This window comes from Periplaneta americana, chromosome 17, assembly GCF_040183065.1.
Source record: "Periplaneta americana isolate PAMFEO1 chromosome 17, P.americana_PAMFEO1_priV1, whole genome shotgun sequence".
NCBI lineage: Eukaryota > Metazoa > Arthropoda > Insecta > Blattodea > Blattidae > Periplaneta > Periplaneta americana.
This window is the reverse complement of record NC_091133.1, coordinates 43,205,703-43,227,289: the sequence shown is the minus strand read 5'-3', so window position 1 is coordinate 43,227,289 and position 21,587 is coordinate 43,205,703. Positions and strand designations below refer to the sequence as shown.

General features: G+C 36.0%; 1 protein-coding gene across 2 annotated transcripts in view; it reads right to left on the bottom strand.

The window, feature by feature from the left end:
- LOC138692595 (zwei Ig domain protein zig-8-like) overlaps window positions 1-21,587 on the bottom strand; it is a 1,559,187-nt gene that overhangs the window by 385,990 nt on the left and 1,151,610 nt on the right. For both annotated transcript variants that reach the window (XM_069815597.1, XM_069815598.1), the window contains one exon: window positions 5,151-5,328. In XM_069815597.1, the coding sequence (XP_069671698.1) occupies window positions 5,151-5,328 (178 nt within the window). The remainder of the gene's footprint in view (window positions 1-5,150; window positions 5,329-21,587) is intronic.

The window sequence follows — 21,587 nt, the reverse complement described above, 5'->3', positions numbered from 1 at the left end:
TGGGGACGGGATATCTGACGTTGCTAAAGTTTCAAAAACAACATTGTGATTCACTCATCCTCCTGTAAAATTGTGTACCGAGTCTATCCTGAAGGTAAAATACGATCAGAGCGCTACGACCGACCACACTTTCTCATTTTAGTGCCGAGATTAGTAAGCAATGAGGCCACCAGCGTAGCTCAGGCGGTGTTGTGCTCGAGCGTGGATTCGTTTCCCGCTTGGGATGATTACTTGGTTGGGCTTTTTCCGAGGTTTTCCTCAACCATGATGCGAATGTCAGGTAATCTATGGTGAATCTTCGTCCTGATCTCGCCAAATACTACCTCGCTATCACCAGTTCCAAAGATATTAAATAACCAATAATTGATACAGCATCGTTTAAAAATCAAGTAAAAAACATGAAGCTATACCTAAATGACTCTTAAGCCCTTTCATGGCGTGTAAAGGGTCCACATTTAAGTGTTACCCTTTAATAATAATAATAATAATAATAATAATAATAATAATAATAATAATAATAATAATAATAATAATTTAATTTAGTGTTCTGCTCAAGGGCAGGTCTTTCACTGCGAATCCAACTTTCTCCAATCGTTCCTATTTTCTGCCATCCTCTTTCTTTTCTCATATGATCCCTATATCTCAATGTCGTGTGTCATCTGATCTCTTCTCCCGTTCATCTTTCCTTCCAGTGCATCCTTCAGTAGGCAGTTTCTTCTCAGCCAGTGACCCAATAATTCCTTTTCCTCTTTCTGATCAGTTTCAGCATCATTCTTTCTTCACACACTCTTTCCAACACAGTTTAAATAATAATAATAATAATAATAATAATAATAATAATAATAATAATAATATATTGTGAATACTGTCAATTAATATCGCCGCTGAATTTAGTAAATTATAACAGTATTTTTTAAATATTTATGTCATGTCTTTGTCATCGACCACATTACAGTATCTGCCAAGAATAATAATATTATGGTTCAGTTTATGAAGTCAACGTCTTCAAAAACCGTTGCTACTGTATTATATTTAACTACTGCACCGTAGTAGCAAATGCTGTTTGATTTAGGTTATTATTATTATTATTATTATTATTATTATTATTATTGTTATTATTATTATTGTTGTTTTTGTTGTTATTATTATTATTTTATTATAAAACAATAATGATAATATACTCGGCTTACGTTGTTATATCAATCTGTAGCTTCTGCGAGTGTTTTTAGGTGCTATACAATGGAATTCTGTCGACCGATTGTAATTAATATTACTACAGTATTTCAGTGCAAAATACAGAACAACTAAAGGAAGAAGAAAAAATTTGATGTTCAACTGCTACACGATGGTAGTATAAAGGGTTTATATAAAAAAAGATTAGGAAATAATCCTCAAGAAGAATTTCATCATCATCATCATCATCATCATCATCATCATCATCATCATCATCATCATCATCATCATCATCTCCTTCATGGATTAGATCATTACTGACCTGTTCCGGCTCCAAAATATAGTTGATCACTCCATCCTTTTGTTGGTCGTCCTCGACTTCTATGACCTTGAGGCTTATAATTTAATATCATACGGGGCAGCCTTTCTTCATCCATTCTGCTGACGTGTTCAAACCATTTATTTCTATATTCTTCTATTTTTCTTACTATGCTGACTATTTGTAGTTCTTTGCGGATATCTTCAGTCCTTTTCCTGTCTAAAAGAGTAGGATCCTGCTACATATCGAAGAAATCTCATTTCTGCTGCTTCCACTCTTCTTATCATGCTTTTGTTAAGAGTCCAGCATTCCGAACCATATATCAATACAGGTAAAGCTAAAACGTCATAGAACTTTAGTACAGTTTCTCTTCTGGTTTTCCTTCCTAATGTTCTCTTAACTGTACCAGAAATATGTTGGAACAGGTTTAATTTTCTGTTAATATCCTTTGTCCTATCATTTCCTAGGAAGACCCCTAAATAGTTAAAATAAGTTACCTGGTCTATTAAAAGGTTATTCACTACTAATTTGGCTCTTACTATATTCTTCTCATGGAACTCCATTACTTTGGTCTTACTTGGCGATATCTGTAGGTTATATTCAGCAGCAACTCTTTCTAATTGAAAAATGGCTCTCTGCAAGCTGTCCTCGTCAGTTGCTGTCACTGTCTGATAATCTGCAAAGAGGAGTGTATGTAATTTTCTATTATCAACTCTAAACTTTTCTGATAAGACTTATTGCCACTTCCTTATGACATCGTCAATATAAAGGTTAAACAGAGCGGGTGCTAAAGGGCATCCTTGTCTTACACCTTGATTTATCTCTATATTGGTAGTTGACTATCTGTTACCATTTTTTTATTTGTATCATTGTTGAATTGCTCTTATTTCATGGCAATACGAAAGAACTCTATGAATACTTAAAAGAACAGATAAAAGAAATTGCCAGCGAAATATTAAATACAGTTACAAAAATAAATTACAGGGAACGTTGGCTAACAAAAGAAGTTTCGCAAACATTAAACGAAAAAACACAATCATACCAGAAGTGACTGAGCTCTAAATGAGATATAGATAGAAAATATATAAAGAAAAAAGTGAGAAACAAGTAAGATTGTTAGGAAAGAAAAAAACGAAGAGTGGGGAAAAAGCATGTTCAACAGTTAATTGGCAGATAAGATTTAAAAGATCAAGAGACGCTTGGATTGTAATAAGAATTTTGAGATAGGAAACACAACATAAACCTCAACTAAACCTAATGAAAATGTAGGATTGGTGTAAACATTTTAACATCCTACTCACGGAAGAACGATCAGAATATAAAATAGAAGAAAATCTGGAACCAGTAGATACAACAAGGACAGTTGCGGAAGATATAGTATGGAATATAATACAGAAGATGAAAAACGTCGTCCAGGGTGGTGCAGTAAATAGAGTGCTGGCCTTCTGTGTCCGAGGTTTGCGGGTTCGATCCCGGCCCAGGTCGATGGCATTTAAGTTTGCTTAAATGCGAAAGGCTCAAATCAGTAGATTCACGGACATCTATAAGAATTTTTGCGGGAGAAAATTCCGGCACACCGGCGACGCTGATATAACCTTGGCAGCTGCGAGCGTCGTTAAATAAAACATAATTAAAACAAAAGATTTCTGTTCATTTTGTTAATTGAAACTCCTGCTCTTAACTAGCAAATCACAGTACTTTCTGAAGTGTTATCTTTGATTGTGATGATAGCAATCTTCTGCAGAAGGAAACTTATATTAAACTGATAAGAGAATGCATCAAAATAGATGTGGGAGGGATGGAAAGATCAGAATTCGGCGCGAAATGTAATGGAGACTCTGAATGGAATTCAGTCAGTTCCTCTATCCGTGTTTCTTATGTGAACTTCAGATCGATGCGATGAATGGGTATTAAGTGCATTATAGTTTAGTATATCATCACTTAAATACTGGCCTTCATGAATGGATCCATTATACTTCAAACTAACAAACGCCACCTGCGTGGTACAGAATTATCGAATGGTTGATTGGCCATTTATTTAACAAAGCTGCATCAACTACTAAATTATTTAGCGTCGATGGTGTAAGTGATAGCGAGATTATATTTGGAAAGTTGAGATCGAAGATTCGCCGTGTGGTTACTTGATATTCGCATTATAACTGGGGGAAAAAATGAATAAAAATAATCATCCCAACCAGAAAACAGACCCACACCTGAGAGTATAGAACGGGAATCGTGCTTTGAGACTACGATGGGTTGTGAGTTCGAATCTTGCGGATTACGTTGGGTTTATTTCCGAGGTTTTCTCTGATTTTAAGGCAAATTTCAAGTACAGGGTTGTTTCCGATCTCTGATAACGAATTTGAATGACGTCATGTGCGTCAGGAATCACACCGACAGCTGAATTGCGGCGAGAGGTGACAGACCAATTGTGAGTGGTCTCATAGTCAGAGTGCACGGTGTATCACAGTAGCAATGCTCAAGAAAATCGAGTCTTTTTGGAAGGGGTACATAACTCTTTCCGATGCCAAGTACAGTTACATGAAAATCATAGGAACCTGCAAAACACGTGGTTTCGTTATTTCCAAGAAAGGCATCTTGTGTGTACCTAATAAGACTGACAAAACTCGGATAGGATTAATTCCAGAATGTAAAAAGTAAGCAAATCCACCTCATGTCATAAGTCGCCGCCCCAGGAATGATACAAATTAATTCCATTCGAGCTTTATCAATCTTATTAAGTACACTGTAGTTGCCTTTCTTGGAAATAACGAAACTTCGTTTATTGCAGGCTTCTTTTATTTTTACTTAACTGTACTTGGCATTGGAAAGGGTCGTAATGTACCCCCCCCCAAAAAGGCTCGATTTTCTTGGGAATTTCTGCTGTGAGTCGCCGTGCACTCTGACTATGAGATCACTCACTACTGGTCTGTCAACTCGCGCCACAATTCAGCTGTCGTGTGACTCCTGACAGGCATGACGTCATTCAAATTCGTTATCAGTGATCGGAAACAACCTCGTATTATGACGATTTGTCGAACTTATCTCTCAAAAACACCATCTCGTCTTAAACGAATTCCAGCTCTTAACTGTGCAGGTGATTGAAAAGGCCAGTAGAGAGCAATGGCAGGTATGGTCATGTTTTGCAGATAGTTGTTTACACTGTTACAATCTAACACGCTCTATTAAGTCACGTCCCAAGTGAAATTTATTATTTGAACGAATTGAGACTTGTCGCTCTTACGTTAGGTTAGGAGATTGCATATTATGTCGTTTACATTAAGACTTGAAATTTCTCTCTTAAGATGCGTATAGTATTGAGACTAATGTTTCCTTTTTCCATCACACATTGTTGTTGTTTAGTCAATTGTCCAAAGACAGTGTGGAACCTATATTAATTTAACATAAAACTGTGTGGAAATCGCTCCACTAACCACGTTTCAATGATTTCAAATTCCTAGAGATGTAAGTGAAGCTTACCCATATCTGAAAAAAAAATGTATATGCTTTAATCAAAGTACGATTATTAAATGGCGGTAAGCTTTCCTCCTGGGTACTTAAGATTCAAGATTTTTCGAGAATACTTGAGAAACATTACTCTACTATGGGAACATGAGCATGATACAAATCTGTGGCAACACATTGTCTCGTCTCCTACCTGATCCCGCCGCGTGACGTGTCATAGTTGAGCATCCGCTGCCCGTGCTTCCACGTGACGTAGCTCGAGGGCTGTGGCACCTGGCTAATCACACACTTGAGCTCTATAGTGCTCCCAGCCTTGTAGAACTTGTCGGGGATGGCCTCCCCGCGCTCGTCCACGATTTCCACCTTGGGCACTGTGAGAAATGAAACAACACACACGTATTAACTAGCTAGCCCTATTACTGTCACTATTATTATTATTGTTGTTATCATTATTATTATTATTAATAATATTGAAACAACACACCTATTAACTACCTATTATTATTATCATTATATTATTACTATTATTATTACTATTATTATTATTACTATTATTATTATTATTATTATTATTATTATTGTAATTGTTGTTGTTAAGCTATATAGCATGACGTGTTTTGAAAATTAATAGATGAATACCAACAGTGGTGCCTGAAAAATATTTATAGTTAACAGAATATAACAAAAAGTGCATGGAGATATTGTACACATGGGGAAAGGCAAAATTTTTGCTATTTGGAATGAATGCTGGAACACTATGTCTAACTTAAAAGTAAATAGAATAACTAATAATGTAAGGAAAGTCATTGCAATAGCTATTTGTCATTTGCCGAACATAAATAGTTCATGTAAAAGAAATGAACGGTGAATTAAATGCCATATATTCTCGAATATCCCGCGCACTTTCTTTACTCGAAATATACAAGTAAAATATACGGGTGAGCGACGTATTTAAAATAAAGTTGGCAACACTGTTCAATTTTCCTTCCGCTCAGTTCCTAAGATGGTAATTTGAATAATTTCAAGCTTTTTCACCAATTAATCCAAAAGTAACTTTTATTCTTCTACTGTGGGAAATGAAACAACACACTCGTATTAACTAGCTAGCCCTATTACTGTCATTATTATTATTATTATTCTTATTATTATTATTATTGAAACAACACACGTATTAATAGCTATTATTATTATTTGTATTATTATTATTATTATTATTATTATTATTATTATTATTATTATTATTATTGAAACAACACACATATTAACTAGCTATTATTGTTATTGTTGTTGTTGTTGTTGTTGTTGTTGTAGTTGTTGTGAAGATATATAGCATGACGTGTTTTGAAAATTAATAGATGAACACCAACAGTGGTGCCTGAAAATTATTTATAGTTAACAGAATATAACGAAGAAGTGCATGTAGACATTGTACACATGGGGAAATGCTGGAGTTGGAATGAATGCTGGAGCACTATGTCAAACTTAAAAGTAAATAGAAGAATAACTAATAATGGAAGGAAAGTAATTGCAATGGCTATATGTCATTTACCGAACATAAATAATTCATTTAAAAGAAATGAACGATGAATTAAATACCGTATATTCTCGAATATCCTGCGCACTTTCTTTACCAGAACTATACAAGTAAAAGATACGGGTGAGTGGCCTATTTCAAATAAAGTTGCAACATTGTTCAATTTTCCTTCCGCTCAGTTCCTAAGATGGTAGTTTGAATAATTTCAAGCTTTTTCACCAATTAATCCAAAAATAACTTTTATTCTTCTACTGTGGGAAATGAAACAACACACGTATTAACTAGCTAGGCCTATTACTGTGACTATTATTATTGTTATTGTTATTATTATTATTATTATTATTATTATTATTATTATTATTATTATTCAAACAACACACGTATTAACTAGCTGTTATTATTATTATTATTATTATTATTATTATTATTATTATTATTATTATTATTCAAACAACACACGTATTAACTAGCTGTTATTATTATTATTATTATTATTATTATTATTATTATTATTATTATTATTATTATTATTATTATTATTATTATTGTTGCGAAGATATATAGCATGACGTGTTTTCAGAATTAATAGATGAATACCAACAGTGATGCCTCAAAATTTTTTATAGTTAACAGAATATAACAAAGAAGTGCATGTAGACATTGCACATATGGGGAAATGCAAAATTTTTGCTATTTGGGATTAATGCTGGAACACTATGTCAAACTTAAAAGTAAATAGGAGAATAACTAATAATGGAAGGAAAGTAATTGCAATGGCTATTTCTCATTTACCGAACATAAATAATTCATGTAAAAGGAATCAACGATGAATTAAATATCGTATTTTCTCGAATATCCCGCGCACTTTCTTTACCCGAAATATACAAGTAAAAATACGGGTGAGTGGCCTATTTCAAATAAAGTTGCAACATTGTTCAATTTTCCTTCCGCTCAGTTCCTAAGATATTAATTAGAATAATTTAAAGCTTTTTCACCAAATAATCCAAAAATAACTATTTTATTCCTCCACTTAATAGGAAGGAGGAAACTTACATTTATCAAAATTATTAAAACAGCATTGTCAAATACAAAAGTGTAATACAATTATCCAATTTACTCCATGAACTTCAATACCGGGAGTTTTTCATTTTAGATTCTGTTTAATGAAACACAGAATGAAAACCGTTCATGTATTCCAAATTTTTATTTCAGGAACTGGTTCAGTAGACGTTGTTTACATCTTAAAGTAAGTAATCATTGCTAGAATGGGTCTCATATATGCAGGAACTAGTGAAATTTTACGTTTATCTCTGCATGCTATGTCCAGAACAGGAATAGTTACCATGGTAACAACTACACCACCAATGACGATTGAGGGAGCTTATAGTAAATCCCGGAAGGGAAATAAAAAATCCCGTAAGAGAGACATTAATTTCACGAAAGTTTCTTGCATGGAAGTCGTTTCTAATTAAAATCTTAGCATTCTCATTTCGCGAAGAGCTCAATACCTCCGTCTCTAATTTCATTATATACTCCACTAGTGCGATTCTATTACGAAATGTGATTTGGCACTTTCTTAAACTCAGTTATCAAGTGTGATATTATCTCAGGTTAGGTAGGAGCATGCAATTATACTCGAAACGGTCTCGAGTCAATATGATATTAAAATAGAAAAAGAAGAATTCTCTCGATGCTACTAAATTATAGAAGTTAGGTAATAGCTTTATGATTTTCAGGTGTAAAATATTAAATAACAATTTTCCAATTTCCTTATCAATTTCATCCACATGTTTCAAATTTATTATTGACTACTTAGCATTTAAATTCGTTGTTTAAGAACACCGGTAATTGTGTACGGAAACAACCAAATTATTTTAAACTATGATATTATAGAAAAAGTTATAAAACTAAGGAGTGAGACAGGATCGCCCCTTATCGTCGCTATCTTCTTAATTTATAAGCAACACAAATAAATAAAAAGGTGAAGAGGTTAGTAACAATGTCTTGTCAGAATCAATTACTCAAAAGAATATTTTTCTATCTCACAAACAATACCTCTTACATGATTCTTATTATTTATTGTCTTCTCTATCATATTTACTTTATTATTGTTTAACGCAGCTCCTGGAAAAATGAAGAGACACATATAAACATTCACCACGGCGGGGAAAAATTTTAATTACAAATTTATTCGCAGAACGTCAAGCAGCTAAAGCAAACATTGTATATGATTTACAAATGGCTATTTAACAATCATATGAAATTAAATCTAAATTTAATTTGCAGATAACCATGAATTACATGAAAGACATCTAATATAATCTTCTAAAATCTTGAAAGTTTATCTATCTGTGGTTTAAAAGTTAATGTTTCGTATTAGACTATTGAAAAAAAAATAATAATAATAATAATAATAATAATAATAATAATAATAATAATAGTTACTTACTGACTTTTAAGGTACCTGGGGGTTCATTGCCGCCCTTACATAAGCCCGCCATTGGTCCCTATCCTGAGCAAGATTAATCCAGTCTCTATCATCATATCCTACCTCCCTCAAATCCATTGTAATACTATCCTCCCATCTACGTCTCGGCCTCCCCAAAGGTCTTTTTCCCTCCGGCCTCCCAACCAACACTCTATATGCATTTCTGGATTCTCCCATACGTGCTACAAGCCCAGCCCATCTCAAACGTCTGGATTTAGTGTTACTAATTATGTCAGGTGAAGAATACAATGCGTGCAGTTCTGTGTTGTGTAACTTTCTCCATTCTCCTGTAACTTCATCCCTCTTAGTCCCAAATATTTTCCTAAGCACCTTATTCTCAAACACCCTTAACCTATATTCCTTTCTCAAAGTGAGAGTCCAAGGTTCAGAACCATAAAGAATAACCGGCAATATAACTGTTTTATACATTCTAACTTTCAGATTTTTTGACAACAGACTGGATGATAAAAGCTTCTGAACCGAATAATAACAGGCATTTCCCATATTTGTTCTATGTTTAATTTCCTCACGAGTATCATTTATATTTGTTACTGTTGCTCCGAGGTATTTGAATTTTACCACCTCTCCAAAGGATAAATGTCCAATTTTTATATTTCCATTTCGTACAATATTCTCGTCACGAGGCATAATCATATAGGCCTATTTTGTCTTTTCGGGATTTACTTCCTAACCTATCTCTTTACTTGCTTCAAGTAAAATTCCCGTATTTTCCCTAATCGTTTGACGATTTTCTCCTAACATATTCACGTCATGCGCATAGACAAGCAGCTGATGTAACCTGTTCAATTCCAAACCCTCTCTGTTATCCTGGACTTTCCTAATGGCATACTCTACAGTAAAGTTAAAAAGTAAAGGTGATAGTGTATAATAATAATAGTAATAATAATAATAATAATAATAATAATAATAAAATTAATAATAACAACAACACATATTTTTTGTAGTTTTATAAAAATTTATACCTACATTATTTTGCGTTAATAAAAATATAATTAAATTGTTGTATTTTAAAGTTGGTATCAAATTTCATATTATTAGACATGTTCTACATTTGCCTCTGTACCGCAGGCCAGGAACTGCACTACATCAGTGGGAAAAAAAGGGAAGTCTCATGGTCAAAAAGGCTGAGAAACATTTGATTAAGCCAGGTATGTTCAGCGCTGGAATTTCTACCCTTTAAACGAGGTAAAAATTGACACAATCTCTTTTAGCGTGTCCCTGTATGCGATTCCGAAATTCTAGGTCACTTTTACGCCTCGCTTAACTGCTATAAATGCCCACGCTGAACATGCCTGGTCTAAGATGTGGTCTTTGCTCAGTGAAAGTTCGTTGAAGGGAAGAAATTAACCATAAAATCTGGCCAGTGTATGAAATCGTTGCCTGACCATCTCGTAATGAGCTGGTGAATTTTTGGGGCTACAGTGAGCAGCAAGCAGCTTTAACTACTGATCACATGTTATCCTTTTCCTGCTGGATGATCGTATACTTCTGCTGAAGTACGTGGTGGTGAGATCAGTAGTCTGCTGATAGGCCATGGACAGTCGCGCAATTATCGATTTCTTTTGGTTGTGTTATTGTAAATTTTAAAGCGATAAACGTATATAGTGTAATTTATTAGATTCAGAATACCGTATCACTCTTATCAATATAACACCAATTAGGGTATTGTTCATATCAATGTTTTGTATGAAGTCTATAGCTCTGGCTTAACGAAATGATGCTAAGGAACATCCTGCAATGACAGAAACTGCAGATTGTGTTCCTAATGAACGAAATTCGACACTTCGACTCTAATATCCCATTACACAATACAATACGAAGCAACGAAATTGCAAAAAAGAACTACAACGTATTCTAACTAGCATTCCTCTCTCACAGCAACAAACGGAAAGAAACTAGTTTGTTGTTAACTTTATCCTGATTAAAATGATCTTTGTTACGCAGTTCCAGGAACATACAGTAAATATACAGTGTTTCAAAATTATGATCACACTGTTATACGTTTATTAGTAAGGTAAGTATTAACGATAGAATACCTTGGTGCGTAGGCTATAACTTGTGTAAGAAATTCTCAAAGTTTTATTGGCTCGATTTAGAATATTAGTCACTTCTACTCCAAAATATCTGAGAACATTGCGGAATCAACATCAGGCTTTATTATCCATTCTTGTCACCGTAGATCTTTCTATTCATCCTCTTTCACTGTGTCAGTTCATCGCCTATGGAACTCTTTATCTCGTCATGTCAGTTAATTCAATTTAAGAATGGAATTGATTTGTGAGTGTTAGCCGATGTTTTTAGATTATTCTGTGTGTTTGTATAAATTGTCATTTAGACCTATTATAAAGAATAACTAGGTTATAAGTTAGAAATTGGTTATTGCATCATGTTTAGTCCATATTTCATTGTATGTAAACTCGTTAAAGTGTATAAAAATGATTTTATATTCAAGTGTTATTATTAATGTTACTACGTTTTATTGTTTCAATATATACCGGTATTTCACTTCTCGTGAAAGAGAAGGCCTCACGGCTTTAAATCTACCAGAATAAATTAATAAATTATAAACCATGTATGGATACTAATATCTCAATCGTGTTACTGCGGACTACCCCTTAATTCCCAACTCCACCTTCCCCGTCTGAGACAGTAATGCTTTGATCGGATACGAATAGACAGGAAGGTAAGCACTGCTCACAAGGGAAGGGTTTCGGCTCGAACAGGAATTTTTGGTTAAAAATTTGTACATAGGCTTATCTCACAATGGTGATGAAGACAGTAAAAGTATTAATTTGTGTAACTCTCCGTTTGGTTGGTATTGGTCAATACACTTCTTTAAAAATATACATAAGGATTCTCTATAAAATGCATGAAACAGCATGAAGCAGAGCAATAAGCACAACACGCAGAAGCAACACCTGAACAATCTTCTGAACCACACTCCAGTTGAAGCAGTAATTAGGAGAGGGAGAGACCGATTTATTAGCGAAGTGATATCTCCATATTTTTATTACATGTATTCGCGGGGATGTCCCAGCGACTTGGTTAGAATTAGTTTCACACGCAGGTATTCCTCTCGTCACTTGTCAGTATCGGACAGATTTAGGGCCACTTTGGGCGGGATCGTATATAGACACTCGGCGATGCGTAAAATCCTAAAGTTGGACTGGACCCGTGGGAAAGATACTGCCAAGCTTGGGATTTTCCAAAGAACGGGGGTTCTCTAAAGATCTACAAACTAATTAGATGTTATGGGAAATCCAAAGTTTAAATTTAGAGATGACGTATTTCGCGCCCAATAAGGAGAGATCTTGGTTTAGCTTATGAGGTCACTTTGGACCAATAGAGAATAGATTTTAGGCCGGTTAAGTGACGTAGTTTTTAACCAATAGAATAGTTAGTTTTAGCGTAGGATAGGTTTTTATAAATAAGGGTGACGGGGAGCGGAGATGAACACAACATCTCATCGTGTCGGCGGCCCTACATACAGGGCACAATCACTACTCCTTTTCGTGTCGACGGCCCTACATACAGGGCAGAATAACTACTTCGTTTCGTGTCGACAGGATAACTACTTTTCTTCGTGTAGACGGCGCGACATCTTTTTTTCGTGTCGGCGGCCCAACTTAATAGTCTTTCTTCCGGCGAAGACTCGATAGTTAGAACTTTGTCATCGGCGAGACCACTCGTCAACGTTTCGGAGCTTCGATCATAGTGTACTGGGCAGAGTATTGAATTTATAGTATCGGATAGAGCTTATTCAGAGCTGCCATAGAGTCGATGCAGAAGTGCGACCAACGATTGAATTATAAGTCAGCCGGAAATACATACTCTAGGGTTTACCAAGTGAATACGACAATAAACTTATAGTCTTGGAGTTTACACTGCCTTTTATATAAGTAGCAGGCTTGGTATTATTCCCGACATCATCCTACACCACAACCGTACCTCGGCTACCCTGAGTGAATCTCACGCAACACCGAGACGCACCCACCCTCAAATGGCGCCCAACGTGTGGTCACAATAATCACCCACCCTCACAGTGCTGAAAAATCAAATGCTACCTGAATTACATTTTTGAAGTCTGAGACTTGTTCAGGATTCACGTAACCAGCTGACTGCCAGGAATACTGATGCATAGGGCAATCTACTGGAGCAGACAACTGGTTATGAATAACAGGGTGCATTTTCGTTATAAACACTCGATTTCCCAAGTTCAGTTCTGAATTCTCAGCAAGAGTCCTTATGCAGTCTGTTATCCTCCGAGCATATATTTTGTATTGTCTAAGGAAATAGATATCCAGAGGCTGGAAATATTTCGTTTTTTTAGGTGGAATGATCATACATCCCACGTCTTCGCCTTGGAATGATTCATTTATTAAGGTTGTATCCTTGTGCACATTCAATTACTCACAGAACAGTGTACATTTTTAATTAGCTGCAATATTTTCAGACAGAACGTTGGAGAAAAAGTTCTTAAATGGGCTCTAGACATTTTACCACTCGCACTAGGTTCTAGGCTAGGCTAGGCTTAGGGGTAAGGTGTCCCAGCCTCTTAACTTGTGCAGTGCTCTCCCCACCCCTCAACTTGTACAGTGCTCTAACAGACAAACCACACGTTACACAAACGAATGCTTTTGGGAGCTTTACAGAGATGTAAAGATGGGCCTGTACACAAATTTTGGATACGAAATTCCTATTCGAGCCGAAACCCTTCCCTTGTCAGTGACGGATTGTATAAGGTAGACATCATAGCTTTTATGAACATTAGAATCTCACTGGTCGCCTAAAATCCACCACTGATCCACAGTGCCTTACTTCAGTCTAGTATATGCAATCAGAAGCTCAATACTTAGGGAATATGCATGCCAATGACAGTTGAACTTCAGTTGCTAACCACTAGGATCGCTACTATCGCACAGTCTACTGTTCCTAGTACTCGTAGGGTACTATTCATAGACATTTCGCTAGCCCGCGCTATGAGCGTGCTAAACAGGATTCATATCATATCATATTGCTAACACTGGTTTATGAATACGAAAAAAGTTAGTTCGCTGATAATGCACTGAAAGCCCGCGGCAAGAATGTCTATGAATAGGGCCCTTAGTTACTAACCGCTTGGATCATTTTTTAGCGAGAATTGCAAAAATATCACCTCAAGCTTCGTGACTGTATGTACTAGCCTGTGGCCTTACTACGTTCTAGTTTCTAAGGCAATGTAAGAGAAAAGAACATAAGTGGGGAATTTTTGCTCCTTTTTACTTTCCCGTTATGTTCAGGGCTGTTATAAACACTCAATGTGAGAACTCTTTCTTACTTAGCATATATCGACACGATAGTCAATTTGTCGCGCACACTGTATTTTTACAAACCAAAACAGTTTCCTATATTTACATAAATATACCAACATTGTGCTATACAAATATATTTGTATGTAATATGCTAAATAAAATTGATTATTTATTTAGGTATATTGCAATTATTTAATTTGTGCAAGTCTTCAGTAATATAATATACTACAAAAATTAGTTCTACTTAAAGCTACTGTATCAACTACGTTAATTAGTGTCGCTTTTATCTGTGATAGCGTTATGGTATTTTGAGAGATGAAGCCGAGGATTCGCCATGGAACTATCTGACATTCGCATTCGCCTTACAGTTTGAAGTATCCTCGGGAAAACCCAACCTGGTAATCAGACCATGTAGAAACTGAACCCACGCCTAAGCGCAGCTCCGGATTATAGCAGGCAAACACTCTAATACCCGAGTTACGCTGGTGGCCGAGAACATAAACATAAGCAGTAGGTAGGCTATTATGAAATAAAGAACTGCAATGAAGCGCAAAGAGGTTAATGTGAAGCCCGAAGTTTAACATCGCAGACTCGAAAGAAATAATAATTTTGTCTTGCCATTCCCTTACTTGAACGACAATTTTATTTTGTTTGTATCCTTGCCTCAAATTCGTTCGCTTCTTCGTTACTTTTCGCACACCCCCAACACATGTACGACAGAGTAGTTGCCGAACAATCTAGGGTGGGATATGGAAGTTTGAAAACATAAAGCACAAGGTCATCATACTAGAGAAAGTAGTATAGTACGTTTTGTTTTATTCTAATAAACAAACTTTATTTCCCACAGTATACTTACCCCTTTGTTAGCGACAACATATTGCCATTTTCTCCAAAATATAGGGAGGTTTCAGATTGATGAACTCATCCATGTTGAGCCTGCATTCACCCAAGGAAGTGAGGAGTTCACCATTCAGGAAATTCTGCAGGGATTAGAATAGATGGTAGTCAGATGGGACAATGTCTGGTGAATAGGACGGATGGGGTAACACATCCCAGTCGAAATCCAATAACTTCTGACAAGTCACAGTTTAAGTATGTCGTCTGGCGTTCTCGTGATGGAAGATTACTCCTTCAGTGTATACCATTTCAGTCTTTTCTTTGAAGGCTACCTTCAGTCGCTCCAACTGAGAACAGTATTTCTCGGAATTGATGGTCTCACCAGTTGGGAGAAATTCATAGTAAAGAATTCCTTTCCAGTCCCATCAAATACACAGCATAACCTTCCTGGGATGAAGATCTGGTTTAGGAACTGGCAGTGGCTTCTCACCTTTCTTACGCTATGATTTTCCCTTTGGAATATTCTCATAGTGACTGTCACTAACAATTTCAGAAAATCATCATTTTGATCGCGTCGCATTGTCGCAATAATGAATTGCAGATGGAAACGTGTTGAACTAAATTCCGGTCACTCAGTTCGTATGGTATCCATATATCACAAAGGTTTTGGTAACCAAGCTTTTTAATTGCCTGGATACACTAGCACGATTATATTCAGCACCTGCGCCATCTCCCGAGTTGTCCGTGAATTGCTTGAAATACAGTCCTTTATTTTGTATACGTCTGTAACCACAGGCCGTCCTTTGCGAAGTTTGTCTTTTAGGGAGACATTTCCAATTTGAAATCGAGAAAACTACTTTTGACATATTCGATTCGAGACTGCATCTCCTCCATACACAGCAGCACAAATTTTCATTTTGGTTTATGAGGCGATTTTAATCTTACGGTAATAAAACAACACAAGATGTCGAATAATATTTCCATTTACCTTCTATGTTTCCGAACACAGTTAAGAATTCCACACTGATGCATCCAAGATAAGTCACAAATACGATCTAACGGGTTTGGTTGTTGAACCCTATCTTGCAAAGATGTTTCGATAACTTCAATAACGTAGCAGTACAGCGGATATAGTGCTTTCAGGAGTTTACTGAATAGTTCATAGCGATGGAACTTACAGTACGATTATTTAGTCCAGACAGTCGCGGATAATGTGCGCCTGGGTCAGGCAAGTCCCTTAAGTTACGCCAAGGGATGTTCAGGTTAGTCCGTCGCCTGCAGTCAGAGCGATCGGATATCACGCATACGGTATAGCGTTGTGTTTCCAGTACAGTTAACCTGTACTACATTCCTTTACCGATCTCTCCCCCTTATCTCTACTCCGTAACCCGTCCCACTACTCCTATTACTTCCCCTCTTTCGCGTCGCTTGAGCTGTCAGGACTAAATAACCGATCTGTACGACAAAAGCGAACGAACGTATGAGACAACTGGATAGATATCGTGATTCAGGCATGTGGTGTCGTCTGTTGTCACATCCATGTGGCTTAAGGTCCATGAAAACTCACTTCGGTGACCTTCAACGCATTGGAATGCGCACTGCGTCTCCTCAGACTCATGCCATCTCAACGTCAGTCACAACACTACAATACATCTCACAGTTCTGGGTGTGTATTATATTACTGAAATGAAGAGTGACGGTGGGATGAAGGAGGAAAACCCAGAGAAAAACTGTCAAGGATTTTGACTTTATCTACCACTGAAGAATATTGCTGGAGAACCTTTTAAGTGTAGTGTAAATATTTGTAATTTGAATATGTATTGTATTGATTAAGGCTGGTTGAGTGGAAGAGAAGGCCTTATGGCCTTAACTCTGCCAGCGAAAATAAAACATTATTATTATTATTATTACCACAAATATGACTCCGCCAATCACAGGGATTCGAACCAGGCTCCGCAGTCATCAAAAGCCAGTGCTCTGCCAAATGACTGTGAGCTACCAAAGCGACGACTATGGCCTGTTAACGTAATCACCACGTCCTCACAGTATGAAAAGTTTTTGAGATTTTCCATTCTGAAATTCTAAGGAATTCAGCTTCATATAGATGAAAAACTTAACAATATTCTAATATATTTTGTTATAGTGTTACTGAAATAGGACTTCATTACGTACGTGTTTTTTCTCGACTTGTTCGTTATACTTCAGGACTGTGATGTTATGTTTACAGTTTTAGACATCGTTCACACTTTCCAAGTTACTTGAATTCAAGTCACTTGATTCGACGAACTGTGACTATACTTCATATTTACTTGAAGTGAAGTAGCAGCTTAGGTTCAAGTTTCAAGTGAAGCTGAAAATCTTTCCACTTTTTACTTGACTTGAAAGAACTTTGAAACAACTTGAAGAGTATAAACGGCACTTGATAACTTGAATTCAAGAGAAAAAGCTAGATAATTGAAATTAACAGCTGTTTAGCCGCATTAAATTAAAAGTTGATTGATTTTCCGTTTTACTAGGTACGTAAAAATAATAAGAAACAATAATAAGTGGAGATGTATAAAACTCATGCAGGCACGTGGATTATAGAAACTGCAAAGTATCCTGACAGAAATGTATGTATTTATTTACACTGCAAGTGGGCAAGCACCCGGTGGCAATGCTATACACAATATAATCCTTACACAATAAAATTACAATACACAATACAATTATATACACAATACAATAAGAATACATATTACAATTTAACACAATAATTACATATGTATAGGCCCTACATAAGTTTCAATAGTCTTTCACTTTACTCTCATCTCACTAACTGTAGTGTCCACACCTGTGGCTGCGAAACCAGGTGGCCCGGGTTCGAATCCCGGTCGGGGCAAGTTATCTGGTTGAGGTTTTTTCCGGGGTTTCCCCTCAACCCAAAACGAGCAAATGCTGGGTAACTTTCGGTGCTGGACCCCGGACTCATTTCACCGGCATTATCACCTTCATATCATTCAGACGCTAAATAACCTAGGTGTTGATACAGCGTCGTAAAATAACCCAATACAACAACAACTAACTGTAGTGGAAATATGACGCATTTCACTGACACTTTAGGACACATTTCACTGACACTTTATAACACATTTCACTGACACTATAGAACACATTTCATTGACGCTATAAATTATCACTAATGGGAACTATTCACTGCACTGTAAAACCATAACTTCACTGACTCACCTCGATCACTGATACAACAGTTAAAATAAGACACATAATTACACCCTTATGCATACTTATAAACAGAACTACATTTGAGCTAAACATTTCTAGTCTAAGGCCCTCTTACACGCTATTTTTAAATAATTTACAATTCAAACAAAGGGAGTAACTCGTCAGGCTAAATAAATGAAAAGGAAGTTGCCAAAGAAGAGTTCATTGAGGAATTGAACAGGTGAGATTTCGCGATGAGGAGCGAAAGAAAAAAAAAAACATTAAGCTGTATATAAAGAAGAAGTGAGGAAGATGGGAAGTATTAAGAAGAGTGTTGCTTCAAGGGTTGACATTATCATCGACCGGAACTGGCATGGTTTAATGTGGCTGATAGATTTTTTGGGAACTAAAACAGCTTGAAGAAAATCAATTTCAAATATGGTAAATTAAACCTGCTTATTTTATTACATATAGGTAAATCTTTGCTTGAAGAGTTCACTTATTCTATTTGTAAGGGTCAATGGTCATGTAGGCCTATTAACCCAAATTCTCATCCATACTGAACAAAGCTTCTTCCATTTCTTCAATATCTTTATCAGTTCCCTGGTACGGAGGCATACTACTACAGAAATAGGCCTACCTATTTTCACAATTTTCATCGTCGCCATTTTATCCTACTTGAAAACAAAATTACTTGAATATTATGTTCGAACCGCAACTTGAATTCAAATCACTTTGAAAAGTGTGAACGAGGCTTTACGGCCTGGTTGTTTCCACAGCTACTGTTAGCAATTCACTGACCTAGACTATCAGACGCTGGGGTTATGGATGTGTGACCTGCATGGCAGTTGATTGGATATTGGTTGAAATTAACGTGGTTGCGTGCATTGTTGGCGATTAGCCGACAACTTTCCTCCGCAGGTCGGCCCTGCCAGGCCCTGACTCCCTCCTGTGTCGCCACGTGCATCATGGCACGACCCAACGACCCCAATCTCCCTGCAAGCCTTCTACTTAAATGCAAATCACATTGCCGGTGTCATTACAAGATTGAAACCTGTTATTTATTTAAGTATCCAGCCACCTCATTTCCGACCTACGATAAGCGCAATAGAGTCGTGCAATACCTACCAATTTACAAAGGACTCGAGTACACAGGAAAACACGTTTCAAGCGTTTCCATAAACCTATTAATCTTTTATTCCTTCCAGGAAACTAAGACCTAAAATATAAAGCGGTACAGTATCCTGTATTGTAGAAAGGTAAACAAATCCGGATATTCGCCTTTTGAGCTCAGTTCGCAGGATGAGTTCTATGCTCGACAATGGCGAGGTTGTATTTGTGATGGACAAATCATGTTTGTGAATAAAATAAAACTAATTATAAGTGCGTGTTTTAGGAGTCTACAAATTAGCCTACAATCAAAGACTAAATATTTTAAGTGTTTCAAATGACTATTACACTTTTACTACGTCATACTACTTTTGACCAATGACACGTTACGAAAGGACGTCTTTCAACCAATCATGGCTGCTTATCGCACAATTTTATCGCGTCCCTAGCATTTGTTTAATTTTATCGCTTCCCTAGCATTTGTTTAATTTTTTCACTACCCTAGTATTTGTTTCTTTGTTTGCCAACATTTCAAACTGCACTGGTCTGGACATCAAAAAAAAAAAAAAAAAAAAAAAAAAAAACAGAAAATTACAAACCACTCCATTCGATGCACAGCAGTTTCAAATATGACTCGCATTGGCATTCAAGAACAAGAATTAATAAAAATCACTGATCATACCTATGCATCTTCTGAAATCCGATTTACAAATAATTGAAGAGCACCATTCGGAAATCCTGAACAAGTTGAGGAATAAACCATGTACATCAACGAGTTTCACTTCTTTTACGCACACGTCCAATATAACATCAACTGAACCACCAACCACTAAAACATTCAAATTTCAAAATTGTACTTTCAATAATTGTTCCTTTTAAAATTATTCATGTTTTTTTTTATTTCATTGTCCTTAATTAAAACTTTTCTTGTTTATTTCATCATCCCTAATTAAAACTTTTCCAACACTTGTTCATTATTTAGGTTATGTTATAGCTTTTGGTATATGATATTATGAATAGTCACGTATCAGAGATTGTTTAATATTAAGATTTATTGAAAATCATCTGTCAAGTGACGTTGATTATTGGGATCCGGATAATTGAAGTGGAATGCAACTGTTTTAATAAAAATGAAACTGAATCAACAAAGTCTTCTTGACTAGTAACCTTCCACAGAGTTCAATGAAGATTTCATAGTTGGCACAACTGATAACAAAAAACAGTTAATCATAACACACTAATGCCATTAGCGTAATATTTGTAATGTTGAGATGGTACAATAATACTTTTGAAGACAGTTGTATTTTCGTAAGTTAATTAATATTTTATTGTATTGGAGTCATTACTTCTAATCTTCATATGCTTTCCTCTAATCGTGTAATAGTCAATTAAATCTCATTCGAGTTTTGATTTTCTCCAGATAAATCAAAACGTCTAGTGAGATTATTGTTGAAAAATACTCATCCTTTCTGATAAAGTACATGTTCTCCTTTCCCAATGAAGTGCTCGCTACCAAATTTTCCTATCAGAGCACTAATCACCAAGCGCTCAGCTTTGTTTTGTTTTCGCATGTTCACTGAACAGCAGACCTGAAGTCTTTAGTAGGGTCGGATGCCACCGATCTATACTCCATACACATTTCGATTATTGTGACGCTTTATTCGGTGATCTCAGGGTGGATTTACCCCATAACCTGCAACGTGTTCATAATGCGTGTGTTCGCTTCATTTGTAATGTCCGCTACTACAATCACATGTCGCCTTCTTTCGATAAATTATTGTGGCTCAGGTTAAATGACAGGAGAAATTTAAATTCCCTTTCTCTTTTATACCGAATTTTGCACACCTCTGCTCCCTCTTACTTATTTGTCCGATTCCACAATCTTTCTAGTTATCATAACTTAAATACTCGGTCATAATATAATAACAAGCTAGAAATACCACTCCACACATCATCTCTTTATTCCTCAACTTTCACTGTTACTACTCCTGGTCACTGGAATTCTCTGCCGGCTGAAGTCAAGGGCTGCCGAACTTTAATTTCTTTTAAATGTAAATTATAAAAATATCTTATGAGTTGCCAGACCTAACTCGTTGAAAATATTTAATGCAATGTATTCCACTGTATCAATTTTTATTTTATTATTAT